Source organism: Crocodylus siamensis, chromosome 2, assembly GCF_052110815.1.
Source record: "Crocodylus siamensis isolate JL-2025a chromosome 2, ASM5211081v1, whole genome shotgun sequence".
In the NCBI taxonomy this organism is placed as follows: Eukaryota; Metazoa; Chordata; order Crocodylia; family Crocodylidae; genus Crocodylus; species Crocodylus siamensis.
Window position 1 is genome coordinate 187,769,494 of NC_143396.1, and position 17,785 is coordinate 187,787,278.

The following is a 17,785-nucleotide window of genomic DNA, read 5'->3' on the forward strand; positions in this document are numbered from 1 at the left end:
TTTTGCTTGTTTCTATGGATGGTGCAGATGTATTGCTTTTCTCCATAGCACTTTGAAGTAAACATACTGGTAGACATCACACATACAAATTCGAGCTCACTTATCACTCTTGGTATTTTGCATCTATTGAGTGAAACATGTTTCAAACCTGAGGATTGAAAAAAAAATGTACTTAAAAAATACAGTGTAAGCCTGTAGTGTAAGCCTACAGAATAATACACTGTAGGAGGAAATGAATTGCAATGAGTCTAATTATTTAAGATTCAGGCAGCCTGAGAAACACTTAAAGAGGAAATGTGCTTAGGAAGTTCTATGATTATATTTGCTTTTTAGTAGAAAACTGTACATTTCTCTCAGTGTCCAACACAATAGAAATCTTTTCATTAACTTCAGTGGGCTTAGGAGAAAGCTTTATCTTGTTCATGATTTGCCAGTCATTTATACTGTATCTGGAACTTGAAAATGTGTTAGGGAAACTGGCATCAATTAAAGAATGCATGTAGCAGATTGTGTTCACATCCTAAATACAGTTACCCAGGGCTTTGCTGTTAAAATACACACTCTTTTTTTCTAATGTTAAAGTTACTCAAATTCTCTGAAGGCTGAATCAATAGTATCAGTCAGTCACAAGTCTTTTAAGAAATACATCTTCTCCAGTCCACTAATGTTGCTGCTTTCTACTTTGAAACTTGAAAATATTTTTCAGGACTCATTTACCAGTAGTTCTTTTGTTCTCACTAATAGAAAGTGGTGTTCTCTGAATCTTTGGGGAGGAATCCCAATATACATACTTAAAATGTACCTCAGTTTAAAAAAAAAGCAACTTCATACACTTCATAAGCATACACCTCACTGACATGAAATATTTCTAAAAGCAGATAAATGACTGATAGATAAAAACTGAAGTCTATGTGCATCTACTACCCTTTCCAGGGTAGTTGAAAATGATGTGAAAAAACAATCAGCTAAATTCATATAAAGTTCCAGAAACTCAATGTGTCTCAAAAGAACGTGTTGCTCTTTTTTATAACTCATCTGAAAAATATGTCTTAGTATATTTGGAATTCAGGTATTCTCCCCCACTCACAGAAAATAATAATCTCCTGCAAAAAAAAAATGGTTGGAGTTATTCTTTTAAGGGACCCTAACATTAAATGGGTAGACAAAATAAAATAACATTTCAGATGGCCAGAACCAGATGTAAATTTGAAAATGGCAAAGAAAATAAACTCACTGTCAGTCCATTTTATGTAGGTACATTTATCTTAATAGTAGCCTAAATATCAAGGGAATATTTTCACCCTTTATTTTCAAATAATCTTCAATCCCTCATGTCAATGAGAATTGAGTGTCTGGACCAGGGTTGTATATGGTACATTATTTCTGAATGGCACCCTGTGCATTTTAAAACTGCTGTAAGATTTCACTTTTCACTGAAATATAAGCTTCCAGTGCACATTGTGCAAGGAGGTATTGAGATAATTCTAAAGTCTAATATTAAGTGTTTAAAAAGGAAAAAAGAAAGAGATAAGAAGGAGCTGTGGTATGTCTATTCAGAAACCAATGGAAACCTCTACTACAACAGAAACATATCCTTCTAGCATGGATGACAGAAGTAGGTTGACACTAGGCCTGTGTATTCGCTTCAGATTTCGCCAATTTGGGGGACAGAGATTCAGTTCAGTGATTTGAATCACAGTCCTGAATTGATTCGGCCGAATCTGATTTGGAGATTCGGCTGCTGCCAAATATCCAAATCTCTGAATCACCCAGGCTGCCCTGCCGACCCCAGCTCCTGTCACTTTGAAAAAAAAGCCCCAGCTCACCAGATGCTGCTGGGTGAGGGGCAATCCCTGCTGCCCCCCACTGCCTCATGCTGCATGGGGGGCTCTGCATGATCCCCCTGACCCCCCGCCACTGTCCCAGCCCCCCCATGGCTGCCCTGCTTGCCCCAGCTCCAGCCCTTTAAGAAAACAAAAAAAACAAGAAAAACCCCCACACTTACCATTCCTGCCAGGCAAGGGGGGGCAATCCCCACTGCCCCCCACTTCCCCGTGCCATGTGAGGGGGCTCTTCCATGAGCCTCCTAAAGCCCCGAGGCTGCTGCAGGAGCCAGTGGGTCCTGGGTTTTTCCTCAGGATTTTTTTCTTAAAGGGCCGGAGCTGGGATGGGCGGGGCAGCCATAGAGGGGCTGGGGAAGTGAGGGGGGTCAGGAGGCTCGTGGCAGAGCCCCCCATGCAGTGGGAGGCAGCGATGATTGCCCCCCCAACCACCCACCCATCCACCCAGCTGCACCCAGTGAGTGGAGCTTTTTTTAAAGCACCAGGAGCTAGGGTGGATTGGGCAGCCATGGGGAAGAGAGGGGCTGGGGGAGTAGTCAGGGGCTGGGGGCTGGCAGTAGTCCCCTCATGGTCCCTTCCCCCCGCCCCTACTTACCAGCTCCTAGTCCAGCTGCAGCTCCCTGCTGCAGCCACCAAGGACTGTCCGAATCATCTGAATTTGGAGAGCTTCTAATTGATTTGGACCTTTTAATTGTTCCCCTGATTCAATTCAGATTCATTTGGCCACTGAATCAAGCCGAATCTCCTCCGAATCAAATCACCATCCAAAGCTTTGCACAGCTTTAGTTGACATTACAAGGAAGCTATCAACCCTCTTAGGCTATTTGTGTTCCAGCTAGACTTCAAAAATACTGGTTCTACCAGGTATCCATCATGTAAACATCTCTTGAACAAACTTTCCATGTTTTACTTCCATTCAGGCAACTGGAGCATGACTATTTCATGAGCATTCAGAATTCTACTATAATCTTTTAGATTTTCTAGGAACAGAATAACAACAAAAGGTTCAGATGCTCATTCTGATTCAACAATCCCTCTCAAATTTGGGTGCTTATCTCAAACTTCTCTCGACTATTCTAAATAAACATAGCCTAAAAATTATGTATAAAAGCTCTCAAAAAATAAGCTGTCAGGAGACTTCCAGTATTTCCTGTTTTAAGAGTCACAGACCAGACTTAGGGAAAAATTTCAATCACATTGTTGCTCCACTCAAGCTATTTTCACCTAGCAGATGTGTCCCAAAGGAACTATAATCAATTATATAGTTTAGAGCACAAACAAGACTGCTCTAAATTATGCAAAGACTGGCAAAGACCATGACTTGGGAGGTTGAAGCTACATCTTTTGCAGCTGCTCCTCTGCTGCTCCTATGGGTCTATGTTATAAATAGATTACTGGTAGCTTTAGTGAACAAGTTACATACTACTTTCGAAGGTAAGCATATCCTAAATTTTGAGGTGCATTTCTAAGGTTTGATTGCACTTAGAGTATAGATAGATGAAACAACTATGCTACTTTAAAAGGCAGGGAGGGGTTGTCCCATTCAGTCCACACTATTCCACAGCCAGGGGAAGCTAAATTGCAATTTACCATTCCGTGGTAAATTATTGTGGTTTAGCTTCACATACTGAAACATAAGGGGAGAAAAGCAAAAGAGTTACAAGAGATCAATTGCATACAAAATTCCCTCTAGCAGTATGTTTCATCTGTCCATACTATATTGAGATAGTTGATCTGTTTTGTTCTATGATGTGTGCTTGTGTTTTTCTTTTACATCTTTAAACTAAACAGGTTTTATTAGATACAACAATCTGTTTGCTATGGAAGAACATAGTTTATGAGTATTATAACTATGTAACAAACATAGTTTATGAGTATTACAGAACTCAAGGTATTGCTGAAAAAATAAAAATTAAAACATTTTCTCTCTGTTTTTGTACTCTGTCCTGCCTGAAATCAGAATGTAAATAAAATACTGAAATACTGAGGGAAAGATTTCCCCCAGTGTGAAGGGAGGACCTTTTCCTTTAGCTTATATTTCTTTCAGTATTACTTGTTCAGTCCCCCAGCATGTAAATTACATCACTTCAGATTTAGAAGATGAAATTCATAACGGTGAAAACATGCAACATATGATAGCTGACCTGACAAGATCTCAGCTGGGTAGCTAAGTCCAGGAAGAAACTTGTTTTTATATCAGGGGTCAGTAATCTTTTGCTGCTGTAGTATCCGAGTTGTATTCTACACTTTCCTATCATTCCTCTGGAAGTTAATCTTGAAAATATTTTTAAATAAATAAATGGGGGAAATGGTTTCTGAATGTCAAAGTTTATTTCATATTAACTAGATTGGCTTTTCCAGTACGGATGAAGGTTAATACTGGTGCTGTAAATTCGTAAGAGGTGCAACCACCAAGCAGGTAAGATATCTCACTATGACTTCTTCAGCTGTGTTTTTGAACCTCACTCTGACCATATCCGGTCTTTCAGGCAGGGGAAGTCCAAGACAAACAGATGCAATGTTACCCACATAAGCTGCTTGTTCCTGAAACTGGCATTAAACTGCTAAGCTGCTCAGCTCAGGCAGGCTTTTGACCTTTTGGGCTAGGGACAGACATTACACATAAACCAGTTTAAGTGATCAGAAACTGGTTTAAACCTGTAACAGAACAGATGTTCAGTGCACATAAACCAGCCTGAGAATAGCTGAAACCAGTTTGAGATAAACCTGGTTGAATGTAGTATCAGATTTGGCTCAAACCTGTTTATGCAATGTCTGTCCTAGACTCCTTGCTGGTTTAAGATGAATCAGAAACCCCAGCATCCTGGCATGCTCTCTGGGGCTCTCTGCTCCACAGCAGGGCTAGCCCCTCCCCTCTGCTCCCTGACTACAGCTCCAGGGACTGGGAGCTGCTTTTCCCCCTCCCCTCACCACTCCCTGCTAAGCAGGAATTCCCCCCTCACCTCTGCCTTGCTGAGGAGATGTCTGTGTATTAGCTAGCAGACCACATGCTGGCTACAGTCCCTGCTGAATCAACAGGCAGAAACAACAAGTAGCTGGTAGTGTCCCTCTGTTGTTTTCTTAATTGGGTGATAAACACTGGTATCAATTCCCTGCTGGGCTAAACAGAACTCCTGCTGGAGCATGGCCAAACCCCTCATCAGCTCCATGCTGTGGAAGTAAGGGAAGCCTGCTCTAGCACCCACTGGCAAGCATGTGCCTACATTTCTGGGATGTCTATCCAGTTACAAAACTGATTTAGCCTAGCCAGGTTAAACTAACCTGCAATGATTGAATAAATCCAGGCTCAGGCTTTTTTGAATATCTGTCCCTAGCCTTAGACTGTAAATTAATAATAAATGCCCAACAGTTAGAAATTTTGAACAAGACACATCCACATAATAAATATAGCTAGTTCTAGATAGGAGACAGCAGCCATTAAAAATTTCAGAATTCTAATGACTCCTCTAAGAATAGAGTACCTTCTCCAGCAGTGTACCCCACACCATCTGTGGAGTTCCTGGGCTGTTGTAATGACAGTCTAAAAAACAATTTAACTTTATGGGGAATGAATTTGTGGGCACTTTACCTTAGCTATGATGCGGCACAAATGAGCACCCTCCTGGGTAAGGCTGAATAAGCTGCGTGTAGCCGATTCTGTGATGTATATATTTTCTGATGAATCTATTTGTCTCACCAGGTTCTGTGTAGCATAATGAGATAAAAACACCAGTTATTTTCAATAAGAAAAGTCATGGTGAGATATCTAGTCAGTTTAACCAGTTCCAAATTTATAATTGACAAAGTGAAAGTGGAAGCGAGACATACTATTTGGGCCAAATTCTGCCTTCCATGAACCTATGTTACCTCACTTATTTCACCTTTGCAGTAATGCAACTGAGGACAGGATTTGCCCACATATCTACTTATATCTCTGTTAAGAAAATAATGAATAGGCAGCCAATGTATAGTTTGAGAGCTACACGTTGCTCACAAAGCCACTAGAAGCGGTTCATGGGAATTCAGACTCATATCAATGATAAATGCGCATTGATCATACGGTGCACCTACCCATATGTCAGTATAGTATGCAACTCTCTACTCTATCCATGGAGCCTTTGGCTATCCTTTTCTTCAGAATAAGTGATGGAATCAGTGGCATTTGAAGGTGGCTCTTCTGAATACCAGATGCCCAATGACTGGTAGATTATGGTAGTCCTGATGGCAGGGACCATGCAGCTGGCATGCAGCCTATACCAGCAAGGGAAGCTGTTGGTATAGAGCAGTTTGGCAGGTTCATAATTTTCCTTTAAGAGTAATTCAATAAGTAATTTCCCACCACCTTCCAGTCTTGAAAGAACAGCAGGTCTTGGGATTTGGCAGTTTTAACTTTAAAAGGTTTTCTTTCTTTTCTTGTTTAATGTTATTCACCATTATCCTTTGACTGAAATTTTTGCCACACATATATGGTAGGATGTGTGATTTTTGGGGACCAGGGATCAGATCCAATTTGCACCTAAATCATGATCCTGGGCTCCTTCTGCACCGGCAAGTTGAAAATTGGGTGTCAACAAACAGTTGATTGTTGGCTAGCTCTGGGGACAGACAAGAGTGGAATCAAGCTCTGATCAGCTGCTGGATTGGGACAACACCAGGACTCAAACCAGGTTTGAGAATCCTGCTGAAGTTCAGCCAATCATTAACCAGCAGGTGACATGCCAGGACGAACTGAAGAAACCTGGTTCAATTTATGGTGCTATGGAAACCAACCACAAATAATTACATATATTTGTGTAATAATCTCATGGCTTATTTTCTGATTTATTATGTCATTAAGTACCTGAAAATGTGGCACAGTTACACTTAAGACATAATTTAACTGGGTTAATCGCTTCTCAGGTATGTCTGCCAGGGGTCTTAGAGACCTAGAAACTCCTAATTTGAAGGCTGCAGCCCAGTTATAGTAAAAGGTTCATGGTGACATCTACTGTGCTTTGCTTCTTACTCCAAAATGTAACAGCTACTCATGCCCAAGAAAAGATTGGACACTACACTGATAAAGTTTTTAAATGATTAATGGTGAGAACTGTTATTATTTGGGAAGATAGTATTTGATTGATCATGGAATTACAATGTGATTTTCTAACAGTGATTAGTTAGCTTATCTTAAAAAATTATATAATAAATGTCTGATTCTCTCCTATTTTAATAATATTTTCTACCACTAGACTCCATGGTTCTATGATGGTATTACATTAAGACTTATTCATTGCCTTCCATCTAGGTAGAATATCTCATTGGCCCATAAGCCTACAGACTTATGACAAGAGTACCACACAAATTGTTAAAATGTAAAGTTGACAAAAAAGACACTTTTTCCCTTTTAGATACAAGTTACTTTGGCTTTGCAAGTGCACCACTGCATTTGTGCAGGTTAATGCAGTTCTTAGAAAATCAAAAATTGCAGGATGTAAATTTAATGTTACTCTCTCCACAAGTTTACATAAACTTTTCAGAAGAGACAATTCATGGCAGCTTTTGTTGAGGAAAAGAAACCAGGGACCTGTTCATGCATAGAACAGCACTGGCTGCTGCACTGTTGGTACTGGTGTTGTAGCCAGCAGCCAGGCAACAATCAGACCTACAGCTTCTGTCTCCCCCCTTGAACACTAGAACAGAAGAAATAAACACATTCTTTCAAGTTCTGTAAGGGACTTTCTTCAAGGAGGATAAGAAATAGTATTTATGTATAGATGACCCTATACTTCCAAGTGACTAGGAACATAAACACACAACACATTTCCACGTACAATAGGGTTCAGAGGAATTATTTTAAAAATAAAGTAAATCCTACTGCTCTTAAAGTAAAGAAAAATGGATATTCTGACTAAAATCTAGAATGTTTTATTCACCAATGCCAACAGTCTAGTATAGCCACTTGTCAATATACATATATGGCATATATTTAAATATATTTCATAACTACAACATTTTGTCGGAAGTTTAGTCTGTACTGTTGGTCTGGGAGAGGTAAAATCATTCACTACCCTAAGGAGAGATACCCTTATTTTACAAGATGAATGGAGTAGTTCCAAAGTTCTCATTATTAGGACATTATGCAAAAGTAAGCATCTTTCAACTGAAGAGAGGCCAAATAGTGGAACTGATGAGCACAGGCACACAGCATGACTGCTTTGCTGAGGGATACTGAAATCAGGTCAATGAACATGAAAAGTAAAGGAGGTCAATATTCTGGAAAAGCCAGGGCCACACATTGGAATGGAAGAGACTGTGATAAATGAAGGGCCCATCTGAAGACTCGAATAGGATGCTTCCAGGGCTGATGAGTTCCTTTCTCCCAGTTAGGAAAGCTGCATCTGTTTTTCAAGATGCTTGAAGCACCACGCCCAGGTTTGTTGCAGTCTGGTCTGTAAATCTCTTCCTTCCATCATTCAGCAGCTTTTATTCAATACCCCATTTTCTTTTTCTTAAATAAACGTTAAGGGCATAGCTTGCATTCAGCATTTACTAACCCGTGTTTCATGTGCTAAGATCAGTTCTATCAACTGGCCAAAATAATGAGCAACTGTAGTTAGTGTTTCATTAATACAGGTTTTCATGGACTTTAATATCTGTTTGTCCTCAGTTTGTATGCACCTGGAAAGAAATGTAAAGAAAATGGGTGAAAAAAGAAAGCACTAGAAGAATTATACACTGACTTCTTTATTTAACTGAAACAATTCAGCACTTTATTTTGCACAAATGTATTAGCAAGGGCAATTCAAATATTCAAGCCAGAATGCATTATAAATTAATCACAACTCACCAGTTCATGATTTACTTCATACACTATAAGCCAAATTAACTTCAAGTACACTTCTATCAATTCAGAGTAACTCAACCACTGTTGATTAAAGTGTACTGTTGTAATCCACTCTTACATGGCTACATTTCAATTGCAGATTGTTATATCCCTCTCTTTCAGGTCATACTTAAAGGGCCAAATGAATATGTGCAGGTGTCAAATGTCATTGAAATCACTGTGGATTTAAATTGTGTACCTGTGTGTAGATCTCAGCCATCTACATAAGGACCACATGGAACAACTTCACAAGTGGAATTATGTAGCAGCCATTCTGCATCTAATCACACTTGGCCAAAATTTTAAGAAGAGAAGAAGAGTAACTTTTGCATTACAAGCTAAAGGGTGAATTTAGATAGCCAATAATATACAAATAATGTTTACTGTGAAAATGATAAGAACAGTAGCACAAGAACCTGATCTAGGTACCAAGACTGATATCTGTACTCTTTCCTAACAGGTAATGGAATATCTAATGACCAGAAATGGTCAGGATCAGTTTTATTCCTACTCTGAAGTACATCTCCTTCACTCATACAGTGCCCCAAGCATGCTGTGGGGATTTCATTTAAGTGTAGACAAAAAGAAAAGTGTAACCTAATGATATTACTTTTTATGGCACTTTAGTACTACCCATTTATCTAAGTATTACTGATCAGGGCCAATTCACCTTTTCTTTTCTATGAAATCTGAGGAGATTGCAGTCTAGATTGTCATTAATGAAGATAAATTTATTTGCTTAACTTTGCTGTAGGCCATATATGGAGTTTATAAAATAATCCCGTCCAAAAATAAATTAATAAATAAATGAATTTAGTTGAATGAAGGTTTTTAAAAAATATAAAAGCCATTATAAACAAGGAAATCATTTAGCTGTTCAGTATCCCCATCTTACTTAACAATTTCCCCTTTCAGCCTTAATCTGTGTTCCATCTACCACTCATATCCCAAAGAAGTCAAATAAGCGAAAAAAATTATCTAATTTGGAGAGGTGCTAGCATCCACAGTACCCACTGAAGTCAATAAGATCTGGAGGAACACGCACTAAGAATATGTCTAAGGAGAACAAATTTGGGGGTGGGAAAAATCAGCAGTGATCAAGAAACATTCTGTTATCATTTTCTGGTAATTAGATGTTATCCCTGAAGATTCCCTGAGCTGAATGACCCAGTATTTATAGTAAATCAAAAGAGACTATTGATTGGGTCATGGCTTTGAAAACAAGGAAACTTCTGTTAAACTTTTAGACAGCAGCTTGAGGAACATTTAGAGAAGAATGGTTCTTTCCCAGCTCTTATTCTGACAGAGCTGTACAGTGCTTATATCAGTCCTTTGAATCTATCTAATCAAGGGAATGTATATCACTGTTTGCAAAGTGGTCAGGAAAACTTCACCAAAGCTTGCCATATTCATGTATTTATCATGTGAACCGTGACTGCTGCTTTCAAACATAGGGTGAATTCCAGGCCCCATTGAAGCCAATGGAAGTTTTGTCACTGATTTGAACAGAGCCAGGCTTTGACCTCGGGGTCTAAACCTTGTATTGAGATCCACTAATACAGGCCCTTATGTCTCTTTGTCAGTTTATCTATGCAACAACTGATCCCCATGAAAGACCAGGATCTAATAAGGACAAAGTACTGACACAAGTTTAGGCATTGATGACCTAACACTAAGAGGTCTTTTCAATGAGAGTTACAGGTGTTCAGTTAAAACTTTCAAAAGTGGATCGTACTCCGTCACAGTGGCTACACATCTGGTAACATAAGTAAGAAGCAAAACTGATCATTGATTAAATTACTGAAATGTAATTTACCTTTCTGTGAGTGCTGTAAATTCTGAACATTTTTCTATTAAAAGTTTTTCAAACTGCAAATAAAAAAACAGAAAGTGTGTTTAAGGTAATGTGTGATTTATAAAGATGTCCTCTTTATAATAAAGAACACTCAGTTATAGTCATTAAAAAGTAATCAAGAAAGATCCCCTCTACAAGGGCAGGTAAAGGCATGATTGGATCTGCTCTAATGCATGATCCACACAATCGTGCCTCCTGTCATATGACAACTGAATGACAGGAGGTGTGATATTGGGATCATACATTAGATCCAATTGCACCTTTATTGCTGATGTAAGGGGAGCCTGATCCTGGGCTCCTATCCATGGAGGCCACATGCAGCTGAGACCAAGAGTCCTACACCTGACAGGACACCCCCCATGAGGTGTAGGACTCTTGGTCCCAGCTGTGTTTGGCACAGCGGGGGCCCAGATCACTATCAGGCACAGGGACCCTTAGTTCTGCTCTGTGCATGGGCCAAGGGGTTTCACACATCTCTGAGCCTTGGGGCTTATGGCTGTTGCAGTCCCCCAGGCTTGGGGGTTTCACATTGTGCATGATGCATCCCTGCAGCTGGGAACCGTGTCAAATGACAGGGGAGACGCTGCTACACATGCAAATTAAACCTTGATAGCAACCAGCTATAAATGTACACATCTTCAAAGTCTAACTTGTTAGAGCTTTCTATCATCTGATAAATAATTTGCATGTGTAGCTGGTCTTAAGATAACTGCACCATTAAGGAGTCAATTGAATGATATTTCAATGTCATTCAATGTCAAATATCATTCACTGTAATGAGTAGAAGGGGACAAAGTCACATGTTTCATGACACCAAGTTCTTAATTTATATTTTAACTGGCATTCCTCGATAGGTATAGGACTAATAAGAAAACTGAAGCTAAGCTAATGTCAGTACCATAAAGCAACATTTCCTTGCTCATACTGATTCCAGTAGTCTTATATGGAATAAACCGTGCATCAGTAAACCATAAAAGCTGCAAAATCAGGCCCATAACAACGCTAGGTTCCAAACATAAGATACACGTCTTCACAGGCAAAGGAGGACTGGAAAGCTCTAAATTAGAGGAATGGCAATGGGTCTTTTTATGACTTACTGAGAATAAGTAACATTTATTATAACTGGACAAAACAACAAGCTAAAATACCTAGGCTTGTTCCCAAAAGACAGAATTCCCACATTCTAAACACAATTTATAAAAACAAAGCTGACAAACAAAAATATATTGGAGAAAAAATCCTACCTTGTGCATTTCTTCTGAAGAATGTCTGGTAAATGTGTTGTATTCATTTATCATTGACCGTACGTGACAATTGACTCTTACTGTCATGCTGTGGACTCTCTGCCATCTGCTCTTCTCTAGTTTTTGAGCAATCCTAGTCAACTCTGTGCTTATGATCCAAGCTCTTTTTAATAACAACTGCAAGTTATCCCACACGCTATACTGCGACGAAAGAATAAGTTCATTCTGTGCATCATCCTCTATGCTGATTGGCTTTGACTGAAGAATACACATACATTCACAATCCGTCATCAACTTCAAGTCCTCCATCCAGCGCTGGACAGAATCCACTTGAATATAGTGCATTCTAAAGTGAAAGGAGTAAAAAAGAAAATAATAATCATATGAAAAAGATTGGAAACAATTTAGATAGAGCCTTCATTATCACAATATTAAGGCTATGTTCTCCCATTGGGTGGATTTCAAAAAGTAACCCAATGAAGTTGCAGCCTGGCTACAATATGGATATGACATGCTTCACATTCCAAATAGGTATTTCTCTCACCTATTCGCTACTCTCACATTAAGAGTGTGTACGTCTCCTAAGGGGACCATGATCTGGACACACTGTCATAATTACCAGTCCCATTCTATATATTTTCTTGATACTAGCTGGTGCTGTGGCACCCTGGTTGAGAATCACTGGTCTATATACTGCTGGACCCACCCCTCACCTGCTTAACTATCTGCTACTAAGTGGTGTTTATTATTTATAGGGAGAACTCAAAAAATAAAGTCTTTTTCTCTCCCTCCTGTTTTTTCCTTACCTTCTGTAAGGTTCCTGCACTGCAGTCTGGGTCAGCTCCATAAGGCTCAGGCAAGCTCTTACCCTACAGCCCTTGTTAAGTGTACTGACCCAGTTACCACTAAACAGGGTCAGCTGACCCCCATGTTCCCTGGTTCTGCATTTAAGGAACTACTCCAGTACTTGAGCCTTGCTGTTCAACAGACTGGTCCTCAGCAACTCCTTCCAGCAAAATCTCTTACTTCCCTGGTTTCTGACCTTGCCCTTGGCTTACTCTTGGATTTCAGCCTCTAGATTCTTCCTACACATCTGCTTCATGATTCCTGATATCTGTTTGGCTTACTTTTAGACTTTACCACATCCAAAGAAAAATCCACAGGATAACTAAGTCTCTGATTCCCAGCTCCTGACCCTGGCCTGGCATTTTGGCTCCTGACCTGTGATTCCTGGCCCTTACCCCTGCAACACCCAAGCTCCATGCCTGGTTTTACCCACTAGGCAAGCTGGCCTGGTGGACTGACACCTTCATCTAGGAAAAGAGAAAACTAGATGTTTACATTAGGATCAAAGATATAATACCTCTCTTCTTGACTCCCATTACTTTTATAAGTAGTATCATCTGCATAGAACTACTGAGCTCTTAGTGGTGATATTAAATCCATGCTATCCCAAAATGATCTGGGCTACACATTGGTTGTTTTCTGACCCTTTCCCAGAAAGGATGCTCAAAGTAACAGGCCATTTTAAAATAGGTATACATGAGTGCTTTAGAAAGAGGGTCAAAAGATGAAAGCAGTATACCAGTAACATTTGCTGTCGTATGCAAGAGAATCTATAGAGGTTCACATATTAAAATATAGATGTTTTCTGGGGAAAAATGTGTTCTTATAGTGGAATTTATGGTCTCTGTCTAGATCTATGGTTTCCTACGCAATATGCTCAAGAACTTGAGGCTGAGCATTCTATAGATTGCACTGTCATGGAAACCTCTCTTTAACTAATTGAACAAAATCTAAGGGGAGCTCAGGAGCTCAATAGAAGCTGTTAACCCTCTCACAGGTCTTTACATTATGTTCAGCGGGCTGGACTTTCAACTAGCTGACTGAATAAATTAAATAGCATGAGAGACACAAAGGGAAGATGGCAGGAAACCCCTTTCTATCCTTCAACAAAGTAAGGAAAAGCTTCTACCTTTAAGAAACAGCCTGGATAATTCCTCCTTGTTCCCTGGGTGATCAACAGCATTAGTTTGAAATAGGAGATGGTCTACAGTCTTCACGCCACAGATGTTAAATTGATGGAAGGAACAAAGGAAGACAGTAGCCTTTACTTGGAGCTGAATTTAATTCCAAACTGCAAGCTAGCATTACTATGTCTTCTCAAGATTCATATATCTGGTGATTTATTATTCCTAAATATGAAACTTTGCTCCTTAACCAAATTGTTATCTTCATTCCTTCAAGGATGGAAAGGATCTTCCTGCCATCTTCCCTTTGTCTCATGCTACAGCAAAAGCCGTGTTATCTGGCACCCATGGGGAATGGGGGGGTGCTGGATAACCAGTTATGCCAGTTACTTGAGAGGTAACGCCGCCCCTCCCATTGTGTCAGTGTGCCCAGGGACAGGGAATGGGGCCCTGGGCACACTGGGGACAGGCTGCTGTGCCCCAGGCCATGGGGGCTTGGCAAAACTGGAAGTGCCATGATGGGTACTTCCAGTTTCACTTTTGCTGTATCAACTGGCATGCCAGTTAATAGAGCATAATGGTTTGTAAGGTGCTGGATAACATGGCTTTTGCTGTATTTAATATATTCAGTCAACCAGCTGAAAGTTCATTCTCCTCTTATCACAACAGAAAACAACGTCAAGATCTACAGGAGAGTTAACAGCTCTTTTGAGCACCTGAGCTCCCCTTCAATTCTATTCAATTGCTTAGTCTAGTTTAAAAGGGGTTTCCATGACAGTGCAATCTACAGAATCATTATACATCCTGCCCCCTGGGATAGGAAGTAGTAGTGGTAGTAAACAGCACCTGCCTTGCCTAAGGACTGGTTTTCTATGGCTTTCCACAAGGCTACCAGAAGAGGGAGGGGTGCATGCATGCATGCCTGTGTGTAACTTGCTGTTCTTCCTGTAAATCTCAGGCTGTTCAGAAGGTGAGATAAAATGGCATTATCCACAAAACACTAGTAAATAAATCTTTCTAAAACAAATAGGCTCCCAAATCAAAAATAAGAAAAAAAAAATTTAAGTTGCATACTTTGTTGCTCAGCGAGGGTGGTATGGTAACCCTTCCTCTTACAGCTGGAGAGACTTTAATCTGGCAGTGTCTTCCAAAGGCATGGCCTTTATTAGAGTACTTTGCCTGTCGGGTCTACTTCTATCTCAAAGAACACATAAGCCGGTGAAAGGGCTGTGTCAGACTTTACACTGTAAACTGAACAAATGTTCATGGGTGACTGGTGGCTGCGGCCACTTCTGGGAGCAGCTGCAACCATCAGCTGGTGCTTGCAGGAGGGGCACCGGCACTCCCGCCTGGCCCCTCACCCATTGCCTAAGCAGTGAGTGCAGCTGATCAGGGGGTACACCAGTGCTCTCAGGGGTGCATGTGCACCCCTGTGTACACCTTACACCTCACCACTGCAGATGTTAATCAGTTTATTGCTGTTTGGCTTAGTGGAGCAGCTGCAGGTTAAAGCAAAAACCCTGCTGTGATTGCCCCTTACTTGCACAGCTGTGACTTGCCACCAGAGGCTTGGTAAGCAGAGGCAGGACAAGGAGCTATGGGAAGGACAGGCTACCTGCAACCTCAGGGTAGAACAAGTGTTACAGTCCTAGCTCCTGGAAGCCATCGTGCCTTCCACCACCACTCTGACTGGCTCAGCTGAGGCTGGGAGCTGAGTCCCAATGGAGGAGGAACCACATGGCTCAGACTCGGTTCTGCTCCCCACTGAAAGCAGAACCAGCTGGGTCCGGAGGGAAACTGTGTCACTCTGACCTGGCTGGCTGAGTGGAACTGGGTCCTAGCAGCAGCAGTGATGCTATTCCCTCCCCTACTTAGATCCACAGCTGGGTCTGCTCCTGCTCAGACTGGAGCTGGAAGGTATAGCAGGCCCACTGCCTCCTGGGATGCTGGAGGACTTCAACTTGAGCAGAAAAGCTGCAGAGATTGGCTAAAATTTAATAAAAAAGGTGGATCAGAGACAATCCTGCCCTGGAGTGGGGTAACTTTAAACTGAATCAAGAGTGTTTTAAGTCACTTAAAAGGTGTTAAGATGCAGCCAGTCCAGGGGTTAAGAGTAAGGCTGTGTGAAACAGCACCATTTCGTTTCCAGTTCCATTTCACCATTTAAAAAAGGGACAGTGTTTCACTTCAATGTTTTGTTTCGTTTCAAAGCACTATTCTGTTTTGTTTCAACATTTTGCCCATAGGCTATAATGGGGAATCACAAAAATGCCTATAATGTTGTCATTTCTTATCTGATTTGAATGAAAACAGCAAGGATGGTAGCCCCTGCTGAGGCCACAAAGCCTACAAAGTTTCAAGGAGGTTGGTGCAGAGGCTTCTGGGAAACTGCACCTCAAGCTGCTGACAAGCAAAACTTGTGACGTGTGAGTGTGTGTGTGTGTGTGTGTGTGTGTGTGTGTGTGTGTGTGTTAAGGCGCAGCGGGGTGAAAACAGCAGGCATGGTATCCCCTGCTGAGGCCATGAAGTCTGCCAGTTTTCAAGTAGATAGGTGCAGGGACTTCTGGGAAACTGCATCTCAGGATGCTAACAACCAAAACTCATGACACTGTATGTGTGTTAAGGCATGCCCTCATTGGCACTGGGGCCTCTACAAGACATGGTAGTGTGTCCCAATGCGGTCTCCTCCTCCCCTACAGCCTCCTCTGATCCACCACTTTAAATAACAACAGGTAAGCACTGCAGTGAGCTGCAGTACAGTAGCACCAGCAGCATCTCAGGCAACCAAACTGTCACAGAGCCTTTCTTCCCTTTCCTGCAGGAGCTTCTTTTCCAGCAGCTGCCAGAGAACTCTCTCTGCCAGCCCCAGCCGTAGGGCTTAGATGTGCCCAGGGCCCTGCCTCCTTCCAGTCAGCTGACTGGGGCAGGTTCTAGGGGTGTAGGTTGGAGCCATGTTGGTCTAAGGACATGGCACTGGCAGACAAGGTTCTTTGGATCAATCTGATCTTTTAATAGAGAAACTGAATAGTTGAAGGAATATATCTTAGCAAGCTTTTGGGTTGAAAAACCCTTTGTCAGGCTGAAGAAACCCCTGTAGTTTGTGTGATTATCCTACCTACCTGATGGTGGGGTCTGGTGCTTCTGAACCTCACCATGGAAACCATGCCTTTGGCCCACATTAGCAGCACCTGTGGTGGAGGAGGAGACTGGCTGGTGGATGGTGTGCTGGCATGGGACAGTGGATCCCCCTCTTCTACATCCCCCTGCCTCTGCCCTCGTGCCTCCCTGACTCTCTTCACCAGCACCTCTGTCCACTGATCCACGGTTTTGCTGCCGCATACGCTTATGCACCCCTTCACCCTCTGGTCACACATGGCGGCCAGCATGTGGACCGTACTGGACCACAAGGAATCAAGCAGTTTCCTGATGTCCTCCTTCAGCCGCCTCACCAGTGCCTGCATGTCTGGTGACAACAGCTTGCCCCAGCCAGAATCATAGATCCCCTGGAACTTTTCTCCATTTGGTTCTGAAGTTCCCTCACTACAAGGATCATGTGGCTAAGGAGCTGAGCCTCACCAGCTCTGAGGCTCTCGGTGGCCTCAAGGAAGGACTTGAGGACCACCAAGATCTGGGAGATGGTATCCCACTCGGATCTGTTAAAGGGGCCACTGATCTCAGTCTCCCTGAGCAAGGCCATATCATGGATGGCCTTTTGTTGCTCCACCAGCCTCCCAAGCATCAGGTATGTTAAGTTCCACCAAGTCTCCATATCCTGCATGATTTTACGCTGCAGGACGTTCAGCTCTGCCTGTTTGTCCCACAGCATCTTGCCCCCCTTGATGGTCTCGTGGAAGTAGCGTGCCACCTTCCTGCATTTTGAAAAGAGTTTGTTGGTGGTGCTGGCACCACCACTGGCAGCCCTGTCCCTCTCCAAGGCATCCCTGACAATGAGATGTAACTTGTGTGCGCCACACAGAGGATGCCAACAAAGTTGGCATTACGGACTGCCTCGA

At 41.8% G+C, this 17,785-nt stretch overlaps 1 protein-coding gene across 2 annotated transcripts in view; it reads right to left on the bottom strand.

Moving 5' to 3' along the window:
* Positions 1-17,785, bottom strand: part of INSC (INSC spindle orientation adaptor protein) — a 275,844-nt gene that overhangs the window by 117,173 nt on the left and 140,886 nt on the right. For both annotated transcript variants that reach the window (XM_090032621.1, XM_090032620.1), the window contains 4 exons: positions 11,803-12,148; positions 10,520-10,572; positions 8,375-8,498; positions 5,431-5,544 (listed from right to left, as the gene is read on the bottom strand). In XM_090032621.1, the coding sequence (XP_089888747.1) occupies positions 5,431-5,544; positions 8,375-8,498; positions 10,520-10,572; positions 11,803-12,148 (637 nt within the window). The remainder of the gene's footprint in view (positions 1-5,430; positions 5,545-8,374; positions 8,499-10,519; positions 10,573-11,802; positions 12,149-17,785) is intronic.